The 20415-nt window shown below is 36.1% G+C and overlaps 1 protein-coding gene across 5 annotated transcripts in view; it reads right to left on the reverse strand.

Moving 5' to 3' along the window:
• Positions 1-20415, reverse strand: part of LOC127847294 (transcription elongation factor SPT5-like) — a 47649-nt gene that overhangs the window by 11112 nt on the left and 16122 nt on the right. For all 5 annotated transcript variants that reach the window (XR_008033909.1, XR_008033906.1, XM_052379133.1 and 2 more), the window contains exons 9-19: positions 15382-15597; positions 13074-13135; positions 12396-12501; positions 11128-11203; positions 10319-10473; positions 7495-7650; positions 6856-6953; positions 6294-6363; positions 5930-6055; positions 2186-2314; positions 421-607 (exon numbers count right to left, since the gene is read on the reverse strand). Coding sequence is in view for 3 of the 5 variants with exons in the window: in XM_052379133.1 (XP_052235093.1) it covers positions 421-607; positions 2186-2314; positions 5930-6055; positions 6294-6363; positions 6856-6953; positions 7495-7650; positions 10319-10473; positions 11128-11203; positions 12396-12501; positions 13074-13135; positions 15382-15597 (1381 nt within the window). In the remaining 2 variants the exon portion in view is untranslated. The remainder of the gene's footprint in view (positions 1-420; positions 608-2185; positions 2315-5929; positions 6056-6293; positions 6364-6855; positions 6954-7494; positions 7651-10318; positions 10474-11127; positions 11204-12395; positions 12502-13073; positions 13136-15381; positions 15598-20415) is intronic.

Genomic DNA, 20415 nt, shown 5'->3' on the forward strand with positions numbered 1-20415 from the left:
TTGGTAAAGAAGTATGCAAAATATGAAAGCAATATGTCAATGGACATTGAAAATATTTGGGGTAGTAAGCAAACTTTAACATTTGGTGCATATTCTAAGGGGAAAAGGGGCCATAATTATTACAAAATGTTTGATAGAGTTGTCTGCTCTTGTTTATAGGTTGGGGTCATGTTGGTAAAGAAGTATGCAAAATATGTAAGCAATATGTCAAGGGACATTGAAAATATTTGGGGTAGTACGCAAACTTTAACTTTTGCACGATAACACCAACGCTGACACAGGGGTGAGTAGGATAGCTCCACTTAATATATTTCATTTATAATAGTCCAGCTAAAAACTACAATTTAATGGCATTGCAACTAATATCAAAGTAGTTTACACACATTTATTCAACAAAAATCGATTCATAAAGCCCCATACCTTTAAATGGTCCTTGCACGATTCTGACAGTCTGCCCAATGAGTTCCCGGTCTCTTCTGATCGCTGCCCCACCCCCGCCCCCTCTTCCCCGTCCTGGGGTGGCCCCTCCTCCTCCTCCACTGCCGGGATGGGCTGGGCTGGCCAAGCGAGGCGACATAAAACCTGGGGTCCCGATCTGGATATTGGTCTGCAGATGGACAACAAAAAGTTGATGAAGTGAGTAACTGATGTAATTTATTCAGTCAGGGTGTGTTAACAAACAACAAGAGTTCCATTCTACAAAACCAGGTCAAAAAATTGTTGTTGCTCTTTGGTAATGATAAGTTTAAGTCCTAATTGGTATCTTTTATAAAACCTTGACAAGGAATTCTGGACATTTTTGTTTGTGTGCAGATGACAATTAGATTACGAACAGTTGCTTAAACTTTTACACAGTCAGAATTGATTGTTTTTTAGTGCTCAGGTAAAACTAAGAATACAGCTTTCTGGGTAACATTTAACATCGATACAGTGCAAACCCACAGTAGGGTATGTCATATACTTTATGTGTTATGTTATTCATGTCATTAAGTGATAAACATTACAATATGCATGTTTCAGTTATATAACTAACAAGAGATTGCCAAGCAATATTGTCCCCTACCGGTGAAACTCCACCATTGTCAGTATTTTTTTTTAAAAATATTTGTTGCCATAGCAACCAGAATTCTTGACATAGGAACAAAATGAAATAACGTGCATAATCTCCATATTGTCATCTATCCATGTTTAAAGTTTCATGAAAAAATATGAAGAACTTTTAAAGTTATCGGCAGGATCCAGAAAAGTGTGACGGAAAGACAAGAGCGCAAACCATAGGTCCCCTTCGGTTTCACCGGTAGGGGACAACAAGCGATGTGTTTGTGAAACACTATGTCCCCATATATTTGACCTTTGACCTTGCAGGATAACCTTGACCTTTCACTGCTCAAAATGTGCAGCTCCATGAAATACACATGCATGCCAAATATCAAGTTGCTATCTTCAATATTGCAAAAGTATACATTAAATGAGCGATTTTAACAAATATATTTGACCTTTTACCTTGAAGGATGACCTTAACCTTGACTCTTCACCACTCAAAATGTGCAGCTCCGTCAGATACACATGCATGCCAAATATGAAGTTGCTATGTTCAATATTGCAAAAGTTATGGCAAATGTTAAAGTTGGGGCAAACAAACACACAAACCAACCAACAGACAGGGCAAAAACAATTTGTCCCCCACTAAAGTGGTGGGGGACTTAAAGGTTATTTTATATGGTACACACATTTAACATGAACATACAAATAATGAGTATAGTGTATCCTACAAATAATGAGTTTAGTGTATCCTAGGACAGCATACCTTTGATCCAATACAAATAATGAGTATGGTGTATCCTAGGACAGCATACCTTTGATCCCATACAAATAATGAGTATAGTGTATCCTAGGACACCAAACCTTTGATCCAATCCAAATAATGAGTATAATGTATCCTAGGAAAGCATACCTTTGATCTACGCCCAGCCATCAAAGACAATTTAACAATATGAACATACAAATAATGAGTATACTGTATCCTAGGACAGCATACCTTTGATCCAATATAAATAATGAGTATAGTGTATCCTAGGACAGCATACCTTTGATCCCATACAAATAATGAGTATAGTGTATCCTAGGACACCATATCTTTGATCCAATATAAATAATGAGTATAGTGTATCCTAGGACAGCATACCTTTGATCCACCCCCAGCCATCACCAGATGGCGAGTCTTGCAGACAAAGTACCCTCCATTGTCTGTCATCTTGCGTGACAGCAGGAAGGCAAAACTCCTGTACAGGTGCTTGATCTCCCCATCCAGGCCCTGTCACATAGGAGGAAAAGTTGTGGCATACATGAGCCGATCTCTGAGAAAACTAGGCTTAATGCAGGCAATTAAAGTGTTGACCCAGATAAACATGTGCAGTTCTTTCAGGCTAATCAATTAAAGTGTTGTCCCAAATAAACATGTGCAGTTCTTTCAAGCTAATCAATTAAAGTGTTGTCCCAGATACACATGTGCAGTTCTTTCAGGCTAATCAATTAAAGTGTTGTCCCAAATAAACATGTGCAGTTCTTTCAGGCTAATCAATTAAAGTGTTGTCCCAGATACACATGTGCAGTTCTTTCAGGCTAATAAATTAAAGTGTTGACCCAGATAAACATGTGAAAGTTCTTTCAGGCTAATCAATTAAAGTGTTGTCCCAGATAAACATGTGCAGTTCTTTCAGGCTAATCAATTAAAGTGTTGTCCCAAATAAACATGTGCAGTTCTTTCAGGCTAATCAATTAAAGTGTGGTCCCAGATACACATGTGCAGTTCTTTCAGGCTAATCAATTAAAGTGTTGTCCCAGATACATGTGTGCAGTTCTTTCAGGCTAATCAATTAAAGTGTGGTCCCAGATACACATGTGCAGTTCTTTCAGGCTAATCAATTAAAGTGTTGTCCCAAATTAACATGTGCAGTTCTTTCAGGCTAATCAATTAAAGTGTTGTCCCAGATACACATGTGCAGTTCTTTCAGGCTAATCAATTTAAGTGTGGTCCCAGATACACATGTGCAGTTCTTTCAGGCTAATCAATTAAAGTGTTGTCCCAGATACACATGTGCAGTTCTTTCAGGCTAATCAATTTAAGTGTGGTCCCAGATACACATGTGCAGTTCTTTCAGGCTAATCAATTAAAGTGTTGTCCCAGATACATGTGTGCAGTTCTTTCAGGCTAATCAATTTAAGTGTGGTCCCAGATACACATGTGCAGTTCTTTCAGGCTAATCAATTAAAGTGTTGTCCCAGATACATGTGTGCAGTTCTTTCAGGCTAATCAATTTAAGTGTGGTCCCAGATACACATGTGCAGTTCTTTCAGGCTAATCAATTAAAGTGTGGTCCCAGATACACATGTGCAGTTCTTTCAGGCTAATCAGGGATGACACTTTCTGCTTTAATGCATTTTTTTCTTTAGAGGGAGTCTCTTCAGAAGGAAAAATCAAGTCTAGGAAGAAATGGTTATCCCTGATAAGCCTATACAGAGTGCACAGGCTAATATCAGACAACACTTCACCCACATGCATTAAGCCTGGTTTTCCCAGAATGCAGCTCGAATGTTATACAAATATAATTTGTCTGAGCCATTTTCCAACTTGTCCGAGAAATCAATAAAACCAATGTATTGACTAAGTTTCAAGATGGTTAGGCAAAAAATGTGACTTTTATAGTGTTCCATCTCAAGGTTTCTCTCTAGTCACATAAGGAAATCTGCCCCACCCCCCTGGCGGTCATGTTTTTTTACCAATCGGGACTTTTTGCGAACTCATTTGAGATATATATAAAACCAATCTTTTTACCAAGTTTCATGATGATTGGGCCAATAATGTGACTTCTAGAGTGTTCACAAGGCTTTTTTACTATATAAATATAAGACAAGGGACAAAATTGTCACAAAACGAGGTTTTCAATTTGAAAAAAGTCTGATAAAGAGAGCCAACTAAAACTGAACTGATTGTTTATAATTAACCCTCTTTGTTTCAAACTAAATCTATTTTCAGTCATGGCGACCTTGTCTTGGAGATATTGACGTAATTCTTTCGTTCAACACACTGTCAAATAATGGTGAACAGATGTGCCAAATGATTTTAAAATCTCACAATGAATGACATAGTTATGGCCTGGACAAGCTCATTTATGGCCATTTTTGACCTTTGAACTCAAAGTGTGACCTTGACCTTGGAGATATCGATGAAATTCTTTCGTGTGACACACCGTCTAATGATGGTGAACAAATGTGCCAAATGACTTTAAAATCTCACAATGAACGACAAAGTTATGGCCCGGACAATCTTGTTCAGCCTGCCTGTCAGCCCGCCCGCCGACATTCGCCAATTTAATAACCAGTTTTTTCTTTCAGAAAACCTGGATTTAAACTGCCACCCACCCCGGCAGCCATTTTCGAACTCATCTCTCGTATCAAGGAAACAAATTTTTCTGACCAAATTTCATAAAAATTGGGCCAAAAATGTGACTTCTAGAGTGTTCACATGTTTTCACAATATACATATAGAGAAAAATGCCCCCCCCACTGGCGGCCATGTTTTTTCACCGATCGGGACCATTTTCAAAACCTCCGAGATATCAATAAAAACAATATTTTGACCAACTTTCATGATGATTGGGCAAAAATTTTGACTTCTAGATTGTTTACAAGGTTTCTCTATAGCCATTTAAGGAAAACTGCCCCACCTACTGGCAGCCATGTTTTTCAATGGACCGGAACCACTTTGAACTCAACCAACATATCATTAAGACAAACATTTTGACAAAGTTACATGAAGAATTGGGCATGAAATGTGACTTCTCCAGCGTTTACAAGGTTTTTATTTTTTTTGACATAGTGACCTAGTTTTTGACCCAGCATGACCCAGTTGCGAACTCGATCAAGAAATCATTTGGACAAATGTTCTGACCAAGTTTCATGAAGATGGGACACAAAATGTGGCCTCTGGAGTGTTTACAAGGTATCTTTATAGCCAAATAAGGAAAACTGTCCCACCCACTGGCGGCCATGTTTTTCAACAGACCGGAACCACTTTTGAACTCAACCAACATATCATTAAGACAAACATTTTGACAAAGTTTCATGAAGATTGGGCATGAAATGTGACTTCTACAGTGTTTACAAGGTTTTTTCTTTTTCTTTACCTAGTTTTTGACGCAGCATGACCCAGTTTCGCACTCAATCAAGATATCATTGGGACAAATCTTCTGACCAAGTTTCATGAAGATTGGACAATAAATGTGGCCTCTAGAGTGTTAACGAACAAATGTGGACGGACGGACAGACGCCGGACAAAGACCGGTCACAAAAGCTCACCTGAGCAATCAGGTGAGCTAAAAAACTGTAGTTACCAAGTTGGATAATAAACCTATAAAACTGGTTGTAATTAAAGTTAATTAATCAAAATTTGTATAATTCTGTCATAATTAAGAAATTCCTCAGGTAATGTGGATGGTAATTGAACTTCAACAAGATATTAGACCATATGATATACAAACATTATCACTCCAACAAAAGTTATCACTAAGTTTGTATTAGAAGAATTTGATTTGCATAAATAACACTTATCTAATAAACAATGTAAAATATTCACTGAAATTGTAAATATTGCCATCAACTTCTCTGAAAATCATATCTTAATGATTATTTCCCATTTCTCGTTATTGAAACCTGGATAATGTGAGAGCTTCAATAACTTGCACATTTCTGTCATCCTGATGCAACATTGAGTTAAGTTTAACTGTATCTATCAGCTTATCTTATTACCAGTTTCCTTTTTGTGCGTTATCTTTAGAATATGCATCTTTAATCTTCTTTTATTGACCATTATAGTAATATACACACTATCTTATTATTGAGAACATTTTATAATTAATTAACCACAAACCGAATGGGGTCCGTCAACAACTTTCACAATATCTTTCACAGCCACATTGTTGTTCTCTGAATCCAGTGCCACAGCATGTCGTGTGTCCTTTTTCTTGGTTATACCCTGTGGTTTCACACTCACAACCTACAAACCATAACAAACGACACAAAATCATGTCAGGTATTTCAATCAATCTGAAAATGCAGCCCAATCACATAAAACATTATTTGGCTCATTCATGGTCTAAAAACAAGACATCCTATCCATGGCATTCAAAGCTTAAGTGTATAGCACATTCTCATTGGTCAATATTTTCAGTTGAGAGTATAAATAGTTTGAACCGGGCTAACTGTATAAATTGGTTTATAACACACGGTTTTACCTTGTTGTGCATGCTGAGAACTTGAAAATTCTCTTTCTCAAGTCTGACGATCACACCAACTGTTTGAGGACTGAAAATAACAAGCAAGGATTTAATTAAATTCTTCACCTTATAGCTTGATCAAATGTACTTAAGAGTACACCAGATGAAACATAGTAATTGTTGCTGATTGAAACCTGAGGTCCCTATAGTGATGTTGGTGACATTCATTGTTGAACTGATAAATATACATGATATTAAACTAAAATAAACATCTATACTGATACCACCTTGCAAGAATAGGAGCGCCCCAAAAAAGTGCTCTTTTAAGAAATGTCCATCCTGCCCTTATTTTATTTTTGCTGGAGCCCTGATTGACCATGAATGTATTTTTACCCAATTTCATCAGAATAGTTCTCAATTACACTAGAAATAATCAAGAGAACTGTTCTGCATCATGCTAGTGAGACCTTAGTGATGCATGTTACTATAAAGTTTCCCTTACCTTATGCTAAATTTATTCTCTTTTTTTTTACTAAATTTCTTACAAGACATACACTTTCTGATAGCCTCTGATACTCACTCCAAGTGCACAAGGTCCCCAAACTGGAACTGTCCCAGTGAGTCGACACCAGTGGCCATGTCTGCACACAGCTGGAGGTCCTTGGGACGCACGTTCAGCTATAATTGATACCAATCACGAAAGTAAGATTTTAGGAATATTCTTTGAGGATAAGCAACTCATTACCACTATCAAATTGCTCGGAAAACTTGATATTTCAAAAAAGATAAATGCTTCTTGACAACATTTTGCACACAATTATTTTCTTAATAAAAGCATGGCTTGAAAAGAGGTATTTTTCTTAAAAAAGTGAAGGCAAAGTTAAAGAAAATCACCTGACGAAGAAAGTAATAATTCAGAAAGCAATTTGTCTCAAAAGCTAAAGAATGGTGAAATCTGAGAAGATCTGTATGCTATTTTATGACCTTGGTATTTCCAATTGGTAGGTCTCAAACAAAAATATTTCTTACTGCTAAGGGCCCATGTATAATTGTATGTCCTATTTAAGAAAAAACAAATTAAGTTTTCTTTTACGTCAATGCAGTGGTGCTTAATCATTTTAGGTGAAAATAGCAATCATTTTGCCATTTTTGGGGAACATATCAAAGCATGTGAATAAACGTCCCAATGGACAGTGAAAGTAAACAATCTCCAACATACCTCATGCATGGTTAGATCTGAAAACAGCACCACAACATCATCCTCCACTCGCACGATAAGACCCGTGTCCCCCTCGTACTTTCCTCCAATCACTTTCACGTGGTCCCCTGTCTTGAAGTGCTTCTTCAACTCGTGAGCCGGGAACTCTAGAGGATCCTGAAACACAGATACATTCATATTTAACGATATAACACACAATGAGCAGGTCAAAGCTGGTTTTCCTTTATATTAGTTTTGTTGATTTTTTGTCACAGTATTTTACAGAAATGGTAAAGCTGGCAGCTGAAGAAGTCTTGATTTTCAACTTCAAGCCTGACCTTTTTTATAGGGAATTATAATGAGAAGACAATATTACAATACTCCCAAGCATGACAAAGTAACACAGTGGTAACTAAATTCATTATCTTTGACTTTGAATTGTGAAATGTCACTTTCTCTGTGAAGCGTGGAAATTGTAAGCAAAACAGTGTCTAATAATGAGGAAAAATGATAGCAGGATATGAGCCCGGTTTTCCGTCCAGCACTTTTTAGTTTCATCCCAAAAAAACTGTAAAATATAAATTTCATGTATGTATTTGAAAAATGTTGTGGCCATATTTGATAAGATTAACATAAAACATGTTGATAAATATCATAAAACTACCAAGTTTTACCTTGTTAGTACAAAAATTTGTAACAAATACATGCGGATTCTGGACAAAAAAGGTATACCTTTTATAGTGCCCATGAGTACCTGTTTCCATCACTCTTCCAAAAAAACTTGGGCTACTTACCTTTATTTCAATATTATCAATAAAGGTTATTTCTGGGATATAAAACTTAAAAAAGGCACAAACCTATACAATTTTCAGTCAGACAATCATTATTTTTTATGAATGGTGACGTAACAGTTCGTGTCCAATATGTTACATCTTGAATAAAGATCTCAAACTGTATTTACATAACTTGTGTAGCGTCTACAAATGTTTTGTTACGAACAACGATGAGGTCGAAACGCTGTGACGACGAATCAATGGTGTTAATTTCAACGAGAATATTTTAAAATTGCGTATACAAATTATGTTTTTTCAGTGGTGTCCAATCTGTTACATCACTGAAATTACCTTAATTGCCGATTTAAGAGGTTGTCTTACCGTTAGAGTCAACAATATTATCAAATGACTTGGAAAAATGATGTAAGCGGTTGAAAATTATTTTAGGATGATATGAACGACCTTTTGTTTCAAGATGGCGGACGACGAGGCAGGAGTGGGGTAAGCGGGAAATGTTTGTTACATCTTTGATTACAAAAAAACCCACCCCTTCGGTACTTTGCAGCAGCAGAAACAATAAAAACTATGATTTTTTTAAGTATTTCAATTTCAATGCAATTTGAATACAACTAGAAAAGCTCCAAGATTAAAAGGAAACTCCTGTTATTTGAAATGGAAGTACCCCACCCACAGTACCTGACATGCTTTTCTGAGAATTTGTCAACTTTGTTGTTTAATAACAGGATAAAATAAAGTGGAAGAGATAATTGAAATTTTATTTAGAAATTTATTTCATTTATACTGTATTTATTTTAGTAAGACAGCTCTAACATATAACTTTAAAAACTTAATTGGATGTAACTTGGACATCAGATTTTTCATTCATTTTGTGTGTCCATGATATGTCATAAAATTTATATATTTATAGGGTGACTAACAGCCAGTGGGTGCATACAGAAGGATAAAGAGGTGCATACACAAGGATCTACAGCTATTCCACACAAACATGTTATATATCACACAATAGGAATTTATTAAATCCACAATTATTCTGTCGGTGTCTTGTGTTACATCATGAAGTGTTTGAAAACATGTTTATCTGGCTTTTCAGCTATCAATGTGTATTAAATATGCAGGAAATAAATAGTGCTGAAGTGTGCCATTAAATGTTCTGATTTTGCTCAAATAAAATAATTATGATTGAAACAAGTATGTTTTAGTGCCACTCTACATAAAAACATTAAAACTGTACTGCATTTATGCAGATGCTTAGAAAGAAGCTGAAGTTGGTTCATTTTACAAAATACTGTTTTTCTTTTTGCTTTTTTCAAACATTTAATACAAAGTGTCCAGCGTGACATCATTGACTTTAAACCAATATAAATTGTCTGTTTTTGCAAAATGCCTTAACAAATTTTTTTTTCTCAATTTATTAAATTGTAGGACTTTCCACAAACTCAGCACTGAACTAAAATTTTGTGGTAAACACACTAAGCTTAAAATTCACAAAATGTTGGACACCAAGCTGTTTATGATGTAACCAAAAAGTGCTGGACGGAAAAAACTGGGCTCATATATTAAATCCTTAAAGGAATGTTAAAGTTCATAACAGAAAACAAAGTGAATGACCTTGCATTATTACCTTGACATTTTACAGAGGAGCATGGGAGACTTTAGTTCCATTAGGAATTATTCTACAAAGTTTAATTGAAATCCTCCAAGGGATGTAAATGTTACAAAGCTGACATGAAATCAGTATGGACAACACATAAACAACCCCAATCACTGAAGACCAATCGACACAGACTACAATACGCTCTTCTACAATCTTTAGATAAGATCAAGTTACAGATCATTCATATAACTTTACTACAATAGTTTACTTGGTAAATTATGTTACAACCGTTCAAAGATGTTTGGTATTTGGTACTTAAACAGAGTAAACTTATAATGACATTGCATACATAATTGTAAAGAAAACTCAAATAACTTGAAGTACAATACATATGACATGAGTATGGACCATTTACTTCACGACTACTTTATGTACAGCAGCTGGCACCACCACCCACCTTCAAATCCTCGTGCTTTGGGATCATGGTGATTTTATTGCCGTCAATGCTGATGATCTTTCCCTGTAGATGGATTAACTCCCCTTCATGCACCTCAACAATGTCTCCTGGCACAAAGTTGTGGGTAATTTCCCCGGCTATCTTGTCCGGTATGGCTAGTAGCCAGTTAGGGAATCAAAATACAGAGAAATAACTTTTGTATCTCCTTCATTTAGAGGTTGGACTTTGCTCAGATGTATCATCATACCCATATTTGCTGGAAATTCACTTGTTTTTATAATTGAGCTTAAAATTTCCCTTACATGTATTTTTTTTTTTTTTTTTTTACAATCTCTACTTACATGAAACCGCAATTCTCAAAAATATGGTATTTGGCATGAAACACCGCATGGTAGTCCTCTGTCAAGTTTGGTATAAATGTCCCTTTGGCCTTTTGTTGATGTTTTAATGTGTCCTTTATTTAGTAAAAACTTTTTTTTACTTAAGTATAAACTATATTTCATTTGTAAAAAATACATTTCATAAGAAGCGTTTATCAATATGGTGGATATTCTTAAGCCCCATTAAAGAACAGATGGATATGGTATCCACACGGACCAACCTGTACCAACATGGGCAAACCCTGCAGCAACACGCAGATTACAATATTAGAATATAAAACATACATAAACCATGCAGGCCCTGTATTCACAACATTTTTATTGACAATTTCACTTGATGACAATTTATTTTTAAGTGAAATCACTATTAAAAACGGCTTTCATGTGTGTGTAATCAGTATAAACCACAGTTCATTGTTGGAAGGATACTCTCAATATTGACAGACTCTGGCTGGTCTTCAAACTTCTCCAGTTCTGCTAGAGTGGGCTTCACACCTTCGGCAATCTGTGCAATGTGTCATAAAAATTAGGCGTTAACATCAACTAAATATTTTTTCCCTATCCGTCTTTGTACTTTAAGTTATGGTATTAATTGTCAGGGAAAGACTTCTAATGACATCTCAGGTACAACAGTCTTATCATAGATCTAAACAAATTTACTTAATGACTGAATTTAAAGTTCGAAACAATTTAACTTTTGTGATCAGATCTGTTCCTACGACATAAAAGACGTGAAATACAGTAAAAACAAGAAAACAAATTATGAAATTAACTACAAAACAAGGGACAAAATTGTCACAAAACCAGGTTTTCATTGTGGAAAAAAAATCTGATAAAGGGAGAAAACTCAAACTGAACTTTTGAAATGAACAAACAAAATTACCCCCCTTTGTAAGTTTGTTTTTTTTAAAAAATCTATTTTTAGTCGTGGCGACCTTGACATTGGAGATATTGACGTGATTCTTTCGTGCGACACACCGTCCCATGATGGTGAACAAATGTGCCAAATGATTTTAAAATCTCACAATGAATGACATAGTTATGGCCAGGACAAGCTCATTTATGGCCATTTTTGACCTTTGAACTCAAAGTGTGACCTTGACCTTGGAGATATCGACGTAATTATTTCGCGCGACACACCGTCCAATGATGGTGAACAAATGTGCCAAATGATTTTAAAATCTGACAATGAACGACATAGTTATGGCCCGGATAAGTTTGTTCCGCCCGCCCGCCAGCCAGCCAGCCAGCCCGCCCGCATTCGCCAATCTAATAACCAGTTTTTTCCTTCGGAAAACCTGGTTAAAAACCTGGTTAAAAACTATGATTGTTCAAACTTGCTGTATGTCGTGTTATAAGACAGGTCCAAATGAACCTAAGTTGTATAACAGTCATTTTTCTCAAGCATTTTATTTCATATTTACAAAACATTTGGCATAGTAGTCATCATTTGTAAATGTTTTATTAATTTAACAATTTTGTAATCACTAAGTAATACTTTATTCAAAACAAATATGGCCTGCCAAAATTCAGCTCTTCAGTAAATAGTAAATATTATACTGCAATATGGCATCACATTTTTAATACATCACTTTCCTAACAATTTCCTTGTCAATTAAAAATCAGTGTTTTGGACTCAAATAAACTTAATGAAAGATAAAAATATTTGAGTGCTGATGTAAAGGGAGGTAACTTACTATGGCAGACATGACAAATGTCTTGAACAGGAACCCACTACGGCTGTACTTGTTGCCTTCGAATATCAGGAAATCACCGTCATTGGTTATCTCTCCACCAATTTGCCTGAAGTGGTGCAGAATCAAGGAATGCAAATTCAATGTGAAAAGAAATGACCTCAAAGTAAAGAAGCCCGGTGAGATATGGGAATTCACAGTTATGTATCATTTAATGAAAGGTCATTTAGAAAATAACAGATTTATTTAATTTCCTTACAAGAAATTTCCTGGATTTAAAATTGTTGGATATTCATTGGATCTTAAATTCTTCAAAAATATTGGTTTAACAGAAAAACAAAATTTTCAACAAAAGAAACTACATTATAGTAGAACACATTATATGAACAAAAATAGAAGTAATGAGTTTTCAGGCTTTCAACATATAATTACTTACTATCATTATATGAATTTAGGCAATTAAGAATTTTTACACTAAAATCGCATTGGGAAAGGGAATTAGCACGTTGAAGTTTATAATCTCAGTTAAGAGTCGTCATTTATTTATGAAGCATAAATGATATCACCGGGTCAATTAGGTTTTTTCAAACCAACGTAAAATTTAAAGTAATTGATCCTTGAGTTAAAGTGGCTACACTTATCTATATTTAAAAACTACAGCACACAGTATTGGTAACTTACTTGACTTGGTCAACATTGAACAGTTTCTGAGCTGGTCTTCGTTTCTTCTGTTTTTGATTATCCTACCAAATATACATCAATTCATAAAGAACCTGAATAAAGATAACAAAATATACATCAATTCATAAAGAACCTGAATAAAGATAACAAACTATACATCAATTCATAAAGAACCTGAATAAAGATAACAAACTATACATCAATTCATAAAGAACCTGAATAAAGATAACAAAATATACATCAATTCATAAAGAACCTGAATAAAGATAACAAACTATACATCAATCAAGAACCTGAATAAAGATAACAAAATATACATCAATTCATAAAGAACCTGAATAAAGATAACAAAATATACATCAATTCATAAAGAACCTGAATAAAGATAACAAAATATACATCAATTCATAAAGAACCTGAATAAAGATAACAAAATATACATCAATTCATAAAGAACCTGAATAAAGATAACAAAATATACATCAATTCATAAAGAACCTGAATAAAGATAACAAAATATACATCAATTCATAAAGAACCTGAATAAAGATAACAAAATATACATCAATTCATAAAGAACCTGAATAAAGATAACAAAATATACATCAATTCATAAAGAACCTGAATAAAGATAATAGTCACAAAGTTCAGGCATAAGGTCAAAAACATCTAATGTTTCGTGTTAAGATGGATATTGCAAAGAGAACTTATTAATCTTTACATCTTATATTCGCAACAATTTTAATGTCAATGACATTTTTTGACAGAATTTGAGAAAACTGTATCTTAAATATAAATGAAGATTTACTTGAGAGGCATCACAAGCTACACTAAATGTGTAACATAACTTCCAAAACTAACTTAAACAGAAAAGATTTGTTGATTTTGGAATGTCTATAGCTTGTCACAGTAGCTAACATTAGTATCATAACATACCACGCATGCAGGTTTATATGTTGTAAGTTGATAAGTGAAAGATTTCATCATGGGACTAGTTTGTATCTACTGACAAGTGGAGAAACAGGGGTGTCAATTGTCCCGAATTTGAAATCCGGAAAATTAAGCCGTATGTCCCGTATGATAAAGGGACAAGAGGGCCCAACCCCCCGAGCCCTAGCTTATTGTTCTTTTTTTTAATAGTCTTTCTAGGTGCAATTTCTGGTGAGTACAATGCGAAATATTATAAACCAAACCATCCGTAACACCGCAGGTGTATTTGTCATTCTAAACAAATGATATTAAGAACTTCGAAATTAAATTAAAATCGACAAACCAGCGTATCCGAAATCGACTGTCCGAAAACATGTCGCGATACATCATTTGCAAATGAAATAAAATATGCATATTGTTTGACTGCAGAAAATGAAAACCAGTAACCAGTTACCTAGCAAATACGCAGTCAATATATAATTTGATTAACATATTGTTTTAAAATATGATATTGCAGTGCTTTACTTAGCCAGTTACTGCTCATGTCAGTGCCAGCCGCTTACCAATCAGAAATCAATAAATAAAATCGGTACCAAGCGCAAATGTCCGGAATGCCAACGATGCTATAACAATATTCGTTCTGAAATGATCCCGCACTAAAAGAATTACGTCCCTACCCCCATCCGCCTTAAACAAACTCATCGGATTTACATTCACCTCAAAATCAACCCTGGACAGCTCAAATCCGGATTTCCGGAATAATCCGGAAAATTGACACCCCTGAGAAAACATGTGATTCCAGTATGGTCTTATCTACCTCTTTGTTATGTCTACAATAATTTAAGTACAACATAACTTGATTCATTTACCAAAGTATTAACCCTTTCCCATTCAGAAGCAAAGAGAAAGTGGCTATGTGCAAACAGCATAAAACAAGAACAGCCTGTGAGTTACTCACAGTCTGTTCAGGTTTAATGCTGTTTGCTGCTCATCAGTATCAAAGGGTTGAAAATGAAGCCTTTAAAACTTGAATCTAGTAAGAACGATCTTTAATTAAATTTAACTTTCTAAGGGACAACAATTGCGTCAAAATATGTATATAAGTGGTAAAGGGTTAACAAGGACATATTTGCTATTATTTATGATGTTAGATAGAGCCATCTAACCCTTCAGTGGTGAATATTATCAGGGGTTTGAAGATGAGACACAAACCTGTCTCATAGTGCTGACCGAAACTCTTCATTATTAAAGAGATCCACTGAATTTAAATACTTTTTGTGAACCCATCTTGAAACTCAATGAAGTAATTAGCTGTAAGAAGAACAAATCACTCCTGATATATACATACATAAGTGCAAAGAATATCCACATTGCTTACCGGCTGTGAGTTCCTCATGACGCCGCGCATGCGCGTGTAGTCAATGCGGGGCAGCAGCTTGAGGTGACAGGCATTCTGTGAGTTCTCCACGTAGTCCACCTGGGCCAGGTCGTCCTTGAACACGCCTCGCTTAAGACGCACCCAAGACTTGGCCTTGAGCTGCGCACTCTCCTTGACCACCTTCAGGCAGTCCGTCATCTCTTTGATGGGCACCATCTAGCACACAATACATTCTGTCAAATATTAATCTGATTGCGTTTTTTATCATACCTCCTCATTGATATCTGCCATAATAACGTTGCCTGATATATTTTTTTATATCATGGTCAACAGGAAGTTCTTATATCAGTCAATGTTTGGAGTTACGTGGGATTTGCAATTAAGTCCGCAATTTCTATCAACATGAATCAGGTTCAACAAAACAAACAATTTGATACCAAGAACGTACATATTTTATTCTAGTTTAAAGTCAATAATCACAAAAACGTTTGTTTTTTAAACACCACCACATCCTGCACTACAGAATTTAAATGACGTCATCATTGGGACAATACATTATAAATATCGATATAGATATTGCACTCGCAAGTTTTGCACAAAAAGGAAAGACAAATGATAACTGTATGCTTATCCACAACTATTGAAACAAAAGATTTAACACGCTTATGTCAATATTGACACCATCATCAAAATGTACATTTCAATACACATCTCCAAAATGGCGTCTCCAAACTATTCGGTGAAGTGTGTTCTTCGATTAAATTTGTCGCTGCAGTACATTCCTGATCTCCAATTGAAGACGTTTATAATTAAAGCGGGTGTACTCTTCCCATTCGTAGTGCAAACAACTGTTTTTCGCTATACGATGTTAAAAATAAACTGATTATTCCTGTCGTCTTTTTCGAACGCCGTTGCTACATGTATGTCAGCGTGTAAAAGCCGGATCAGCAAAATCAGCGGGGATCCGTACGTTTTAAAAATAAAAAATGCATTGTTTTGCAGATTTTTAGGAAAATGTGGTATGATAAACAGAAAAACAGGTTACTGTCCCATCGTTTTTGTTGTTTATTAATGATATTTATTACCATTAATAAATATATTACAGGTAACTATGTTTTAGTATTTTCACAATGTTTCGTTGTTAAATTGTATTTTGTATTGTGTGTATTGTTAGTATTGTTTGTATTTTAAGGATCACCGTCGGATCATGCATTACTTGTATTTGTGTATTGCTATATTTATATAGATTCGATTCTTTACATTCAAAGAGTATACATCTCTTTGTTGTATATTAATGATATTTATTACCATTAATAAATATATTACAGCCAAACGAGTTTATCCTCCACGATAGAACCTCACGGAAACCTACCGGCAACACGAATAAAATAACGGCTCGGCAAGCCTCGCCGTTATATTATTATAAGCCTCGCCTGATATATTACAAAACGATGGAACAGTAACCTGTTATTCTCTATATGAGGGAAAGATAAAGAGCAGCTTAGCGGGGTGCTGAGCCTTTCGCCTTGCTGCACTTTGGTTTCTCACTCCTCACCTTCAACCCACTAGGTTGGTAAACACAAACATTTTAACATCTGTTGGTTACATATGCCTTTGCAAATATTCAATGGCAAATGCTTTACAACATTTTTCATATGAATAGGCTAAGCTCAAAAACCTAAATTCGTTTGCATAATGTCACTTGATAGGTTTGACCTTTCACCCTGTCCTTTCAAACAGATTCTGTTACTTCTTGATTCTAGATCTTTACCTCCCCTCAATTGCCTGAATAAAGTGTGCAAATATGTGGTGATTACATGATTTAGTTATTCATCACATAAAATGAACTTTGTCCTTGCTGTGCATGATTAGTTAGGTTGTGTATACTACATAATGAGGGTTGTGTACTACATAATGAGGGCTGTACTATTGTACCTAATGAAGAAATGAAAACTAGATAAAATTGTTTGCACTCAACCAACCATTTTTTACTGATTTTTATTTCATCTCAATCCTACAAGATGTCTTTGTTTGTATAAATAGTATGGTTATATATCATTTAGTTAAAAGAGTTAGGAAAAGAAAGCATCAGATTAAGATCAGAGCCAGTTAAAGACCGTATTAAAAGACGTTCTAGCCTCTCCATGTGGCATCATCAGAGCCAGTTAAAGACCGTATTTAAAGACGTTCTAGCCTATCCATGTGGCATCATCAGAGCCAGTTAAAGACCGTATTTAAAGACGTTCTAGCCTCTCCATGTGGCATCATCAGAGCCAGTTAAAGACCGTATTTAAAGACATTCTTTCTCTCCGTGTGGCATTTAGATCAGAGCCAGTTAAAGACTGTATTTAAAGACATTCTAGCCTCTCCATGTGGCATTTAGATCAGAGCCAGTTAAAGACCGTATTTAAAGACATTCTAGCCTCTCCGTGTGGCATTAGATCAGAGCCAGTTAAAGACCGTATTTAAAGACATTCTAGCCTCTCCATGTGGCATTAGATCAGAGCCAGTTAAAGACCGTATTTAAAGACATTCTAGCCTCTCCATGTGGCTTCATCAGAGCCAGTTAAAGACCGTATATAAAGACATTCTAGCCTCTCCATGTGGCATTTAGATCAGAGCCAGTTAAAGACCGTATTTAAAGACATTCTAGCCTCTCCATGTGGCATTTAGATCAGAGCCAATTAAAGACCATATTTAAAGACGTTCTAGCCTCTCCATGTGGCATTTAGATCAGAGCCAGTTAAAGACCGTATTTAAAGACGTTCTAGCCTCTCTGTGTGGCATTTAGATCAGAGCCAGTTAAAGACCGTATTTAAAGACGTTCTAGCCTATCCATGTGGCTTCATCAGAGCCAGTTAAAGACCGTATTTAAAGACGTTCTAGACTCTCCATGTGGCATTTAGATCAGAGCCAGTTAAAGACCGTATTTAAAGACGTTCTAGCCTCTCCATGTGGCATTTAGATCAGAGCCAGTTAAAGACCGTATTTAAAGACATTCTAGCCTCTCCATGTGGCATCATCAGAGCCAGTTAAAGACCGTATTTAAAGACATTCTAGCCTCTCCATGTGGCATTTAGATCAGAGCCAGTTAAAGACCGTATTTAAAGACATTCTAGCCTCTCCATGCGGCATCATCAGAGCCAGTTAAAGACCGTATTTAAAGACGTTCTAGCCTCTCCATGTGGCTTCATCAGAGCCAGTTAAAGACCGTATTTAAAGACGTTCTAGACTCTCCATGTGGCATCATCAGAGCCAGTTAAAGACCGTATTTAAAGACGTTCTAGACTCTCCATGTGGCATTTAGATCAGAGCCAGTTAAAGACCGTATTTAAAGACGTTCTAGCCTCTCCATGTGGCATTTAGATCAGAGCCAGTTAAAGACCGTATTTAAAGACGTTCTAGCCTCTCCATGTGGCATTCAGATCAGAGCCAGTTAAAGACCGTATTTAAAGACGTTCTAGCCTCTCCATGTGGCATTCAGATCAGAGCCAGTTAAAGACCGTATTTAAAGACATTCTAGCCTCTCCATGTGGCATTTAGATCAGAGCCAGTTAAAGACCGTATTTAAAGACATTCTAGCCTATCCATGTGACATCATCAGAGCCAGTTAAAGACCGTATTTAAAGACATTCTAGCCTATCCATGTGGCATTAGATCAGAGCCAGTTAAAGACCGTATTTAAAGACATTCTAGCCTCTCCATGTGGCATCATCAGAGCCAGTTAAAGACCGTATTTAAAGACGTTCTAGCCTCTCCATGTGGCATTCAGATCAGAGCCAGTTAAAGACCGTATTAAAAGACGTTCTAGCCTCTCCATAAGGCATCATCAGAGCCAGTTTAAGACCGTATTTAAAGACGTTCTAGCCTATCCATGTGGCATCATCAGAGCCAGTTAAAGACTGTATTTAAAGACGTTCTAGCCTATCCATGTGGCTTCATCACAGCCAGTTAAAGACCGTATTTAAAGACATTCTAGCCTCTCCATGTGGCATTTAGATCAGAGCCAGTTAAAGACCGTATTTAAAGACATTCTAGCCTCTCCGTGTGGCATTAGATCAGAGCCAGTTTAAGACCGTATTTAAAGACATTCTAGCCACTCCATGTGGCATTTAGATCAGAGCCAGTTAAAGACCGTATTTAAAGACGTTCTAGCCTATCCATGTGGCTTCATCAGAGCCAGTTAAAGACCGTATTTAACGACATTCTAGCCTCTCCATGTGGCATTTAGATCAGAGCCAGTTAAAGACCGTATTTAAAGACGTTCTAGCCTATCCATGTGGCTTCATCAGAGCCAGTTAAAGACCGTATTTAAAGACGTTCTAGCCTCTCCATGTGGCATTCAGATCAGAGCCAGTTAAAGACCATATTTAAAGACGTTCTAGCCTATCCATGTGGCATTAGATCAGAGCCAGTTAAAGACCGTATTTAAAGACATTCTAGCCTCTCCATGTGGCATCATCAGAGCCAGTTAAAGACCGTATTTAAAGACGTTCTAGACTCTCCATGTGGCATCATCAGAGCCAGTTAAAGACCGTATTTAAAGACGTTCTAGCCTATCCATGTGGCTTCATCAGAGCCAGTTAAAGACCGTATTTAAAGACATTCTAGCCTCTCCATGTGGCATCAGATTCAGATCAGAGCCAGTTAAAGACCGTATTTAAAGACGTTCTAGCCTACCCATGTGGCTTCATCAGAGCCAGTTAAAGACCGTATTTAAAGACATTCTAGCCTATCCATGTGGCTTCATCAGAGCCAGTTAAAGACCATATTTAAAGAAATTCTAGCGTCTCCATGTGGCATCATCAGAGCCAGTTAAAGACCGTATTTAAAGACATTCTAGCCTCTCCATGTGGCATTAGATCAGAGCCAGTTAAAGACAGTATTTAAAGACGTTCTAGCCTATCCATGTGGCTTCATCAGAGCCAGTTAAAGACAGTATTTAAAGACATTCTAGCCTCTCCATGTGGCATTAGATCAGAGCCAGTTAAAGACCGTATTTAAAGACGTTCTAGCCTCTCTATGTGGCATCAT

The sequence above is a fragment of the Dreissena polymorpha genome, chromosome 1 (genome assembly GCF_020536995.1).
Source record: "Dreissena polymorpha isolate Duluth1 chromosome 1, UMN_Dpol_1.0, whole genome shotgun sequence".
Lineage (NCBI taxonomy): Eukaryota > Metazoa > Mollusca > Bivalvia > Myida > Dreissenidae > Dreissena > Dreissena polymorpha.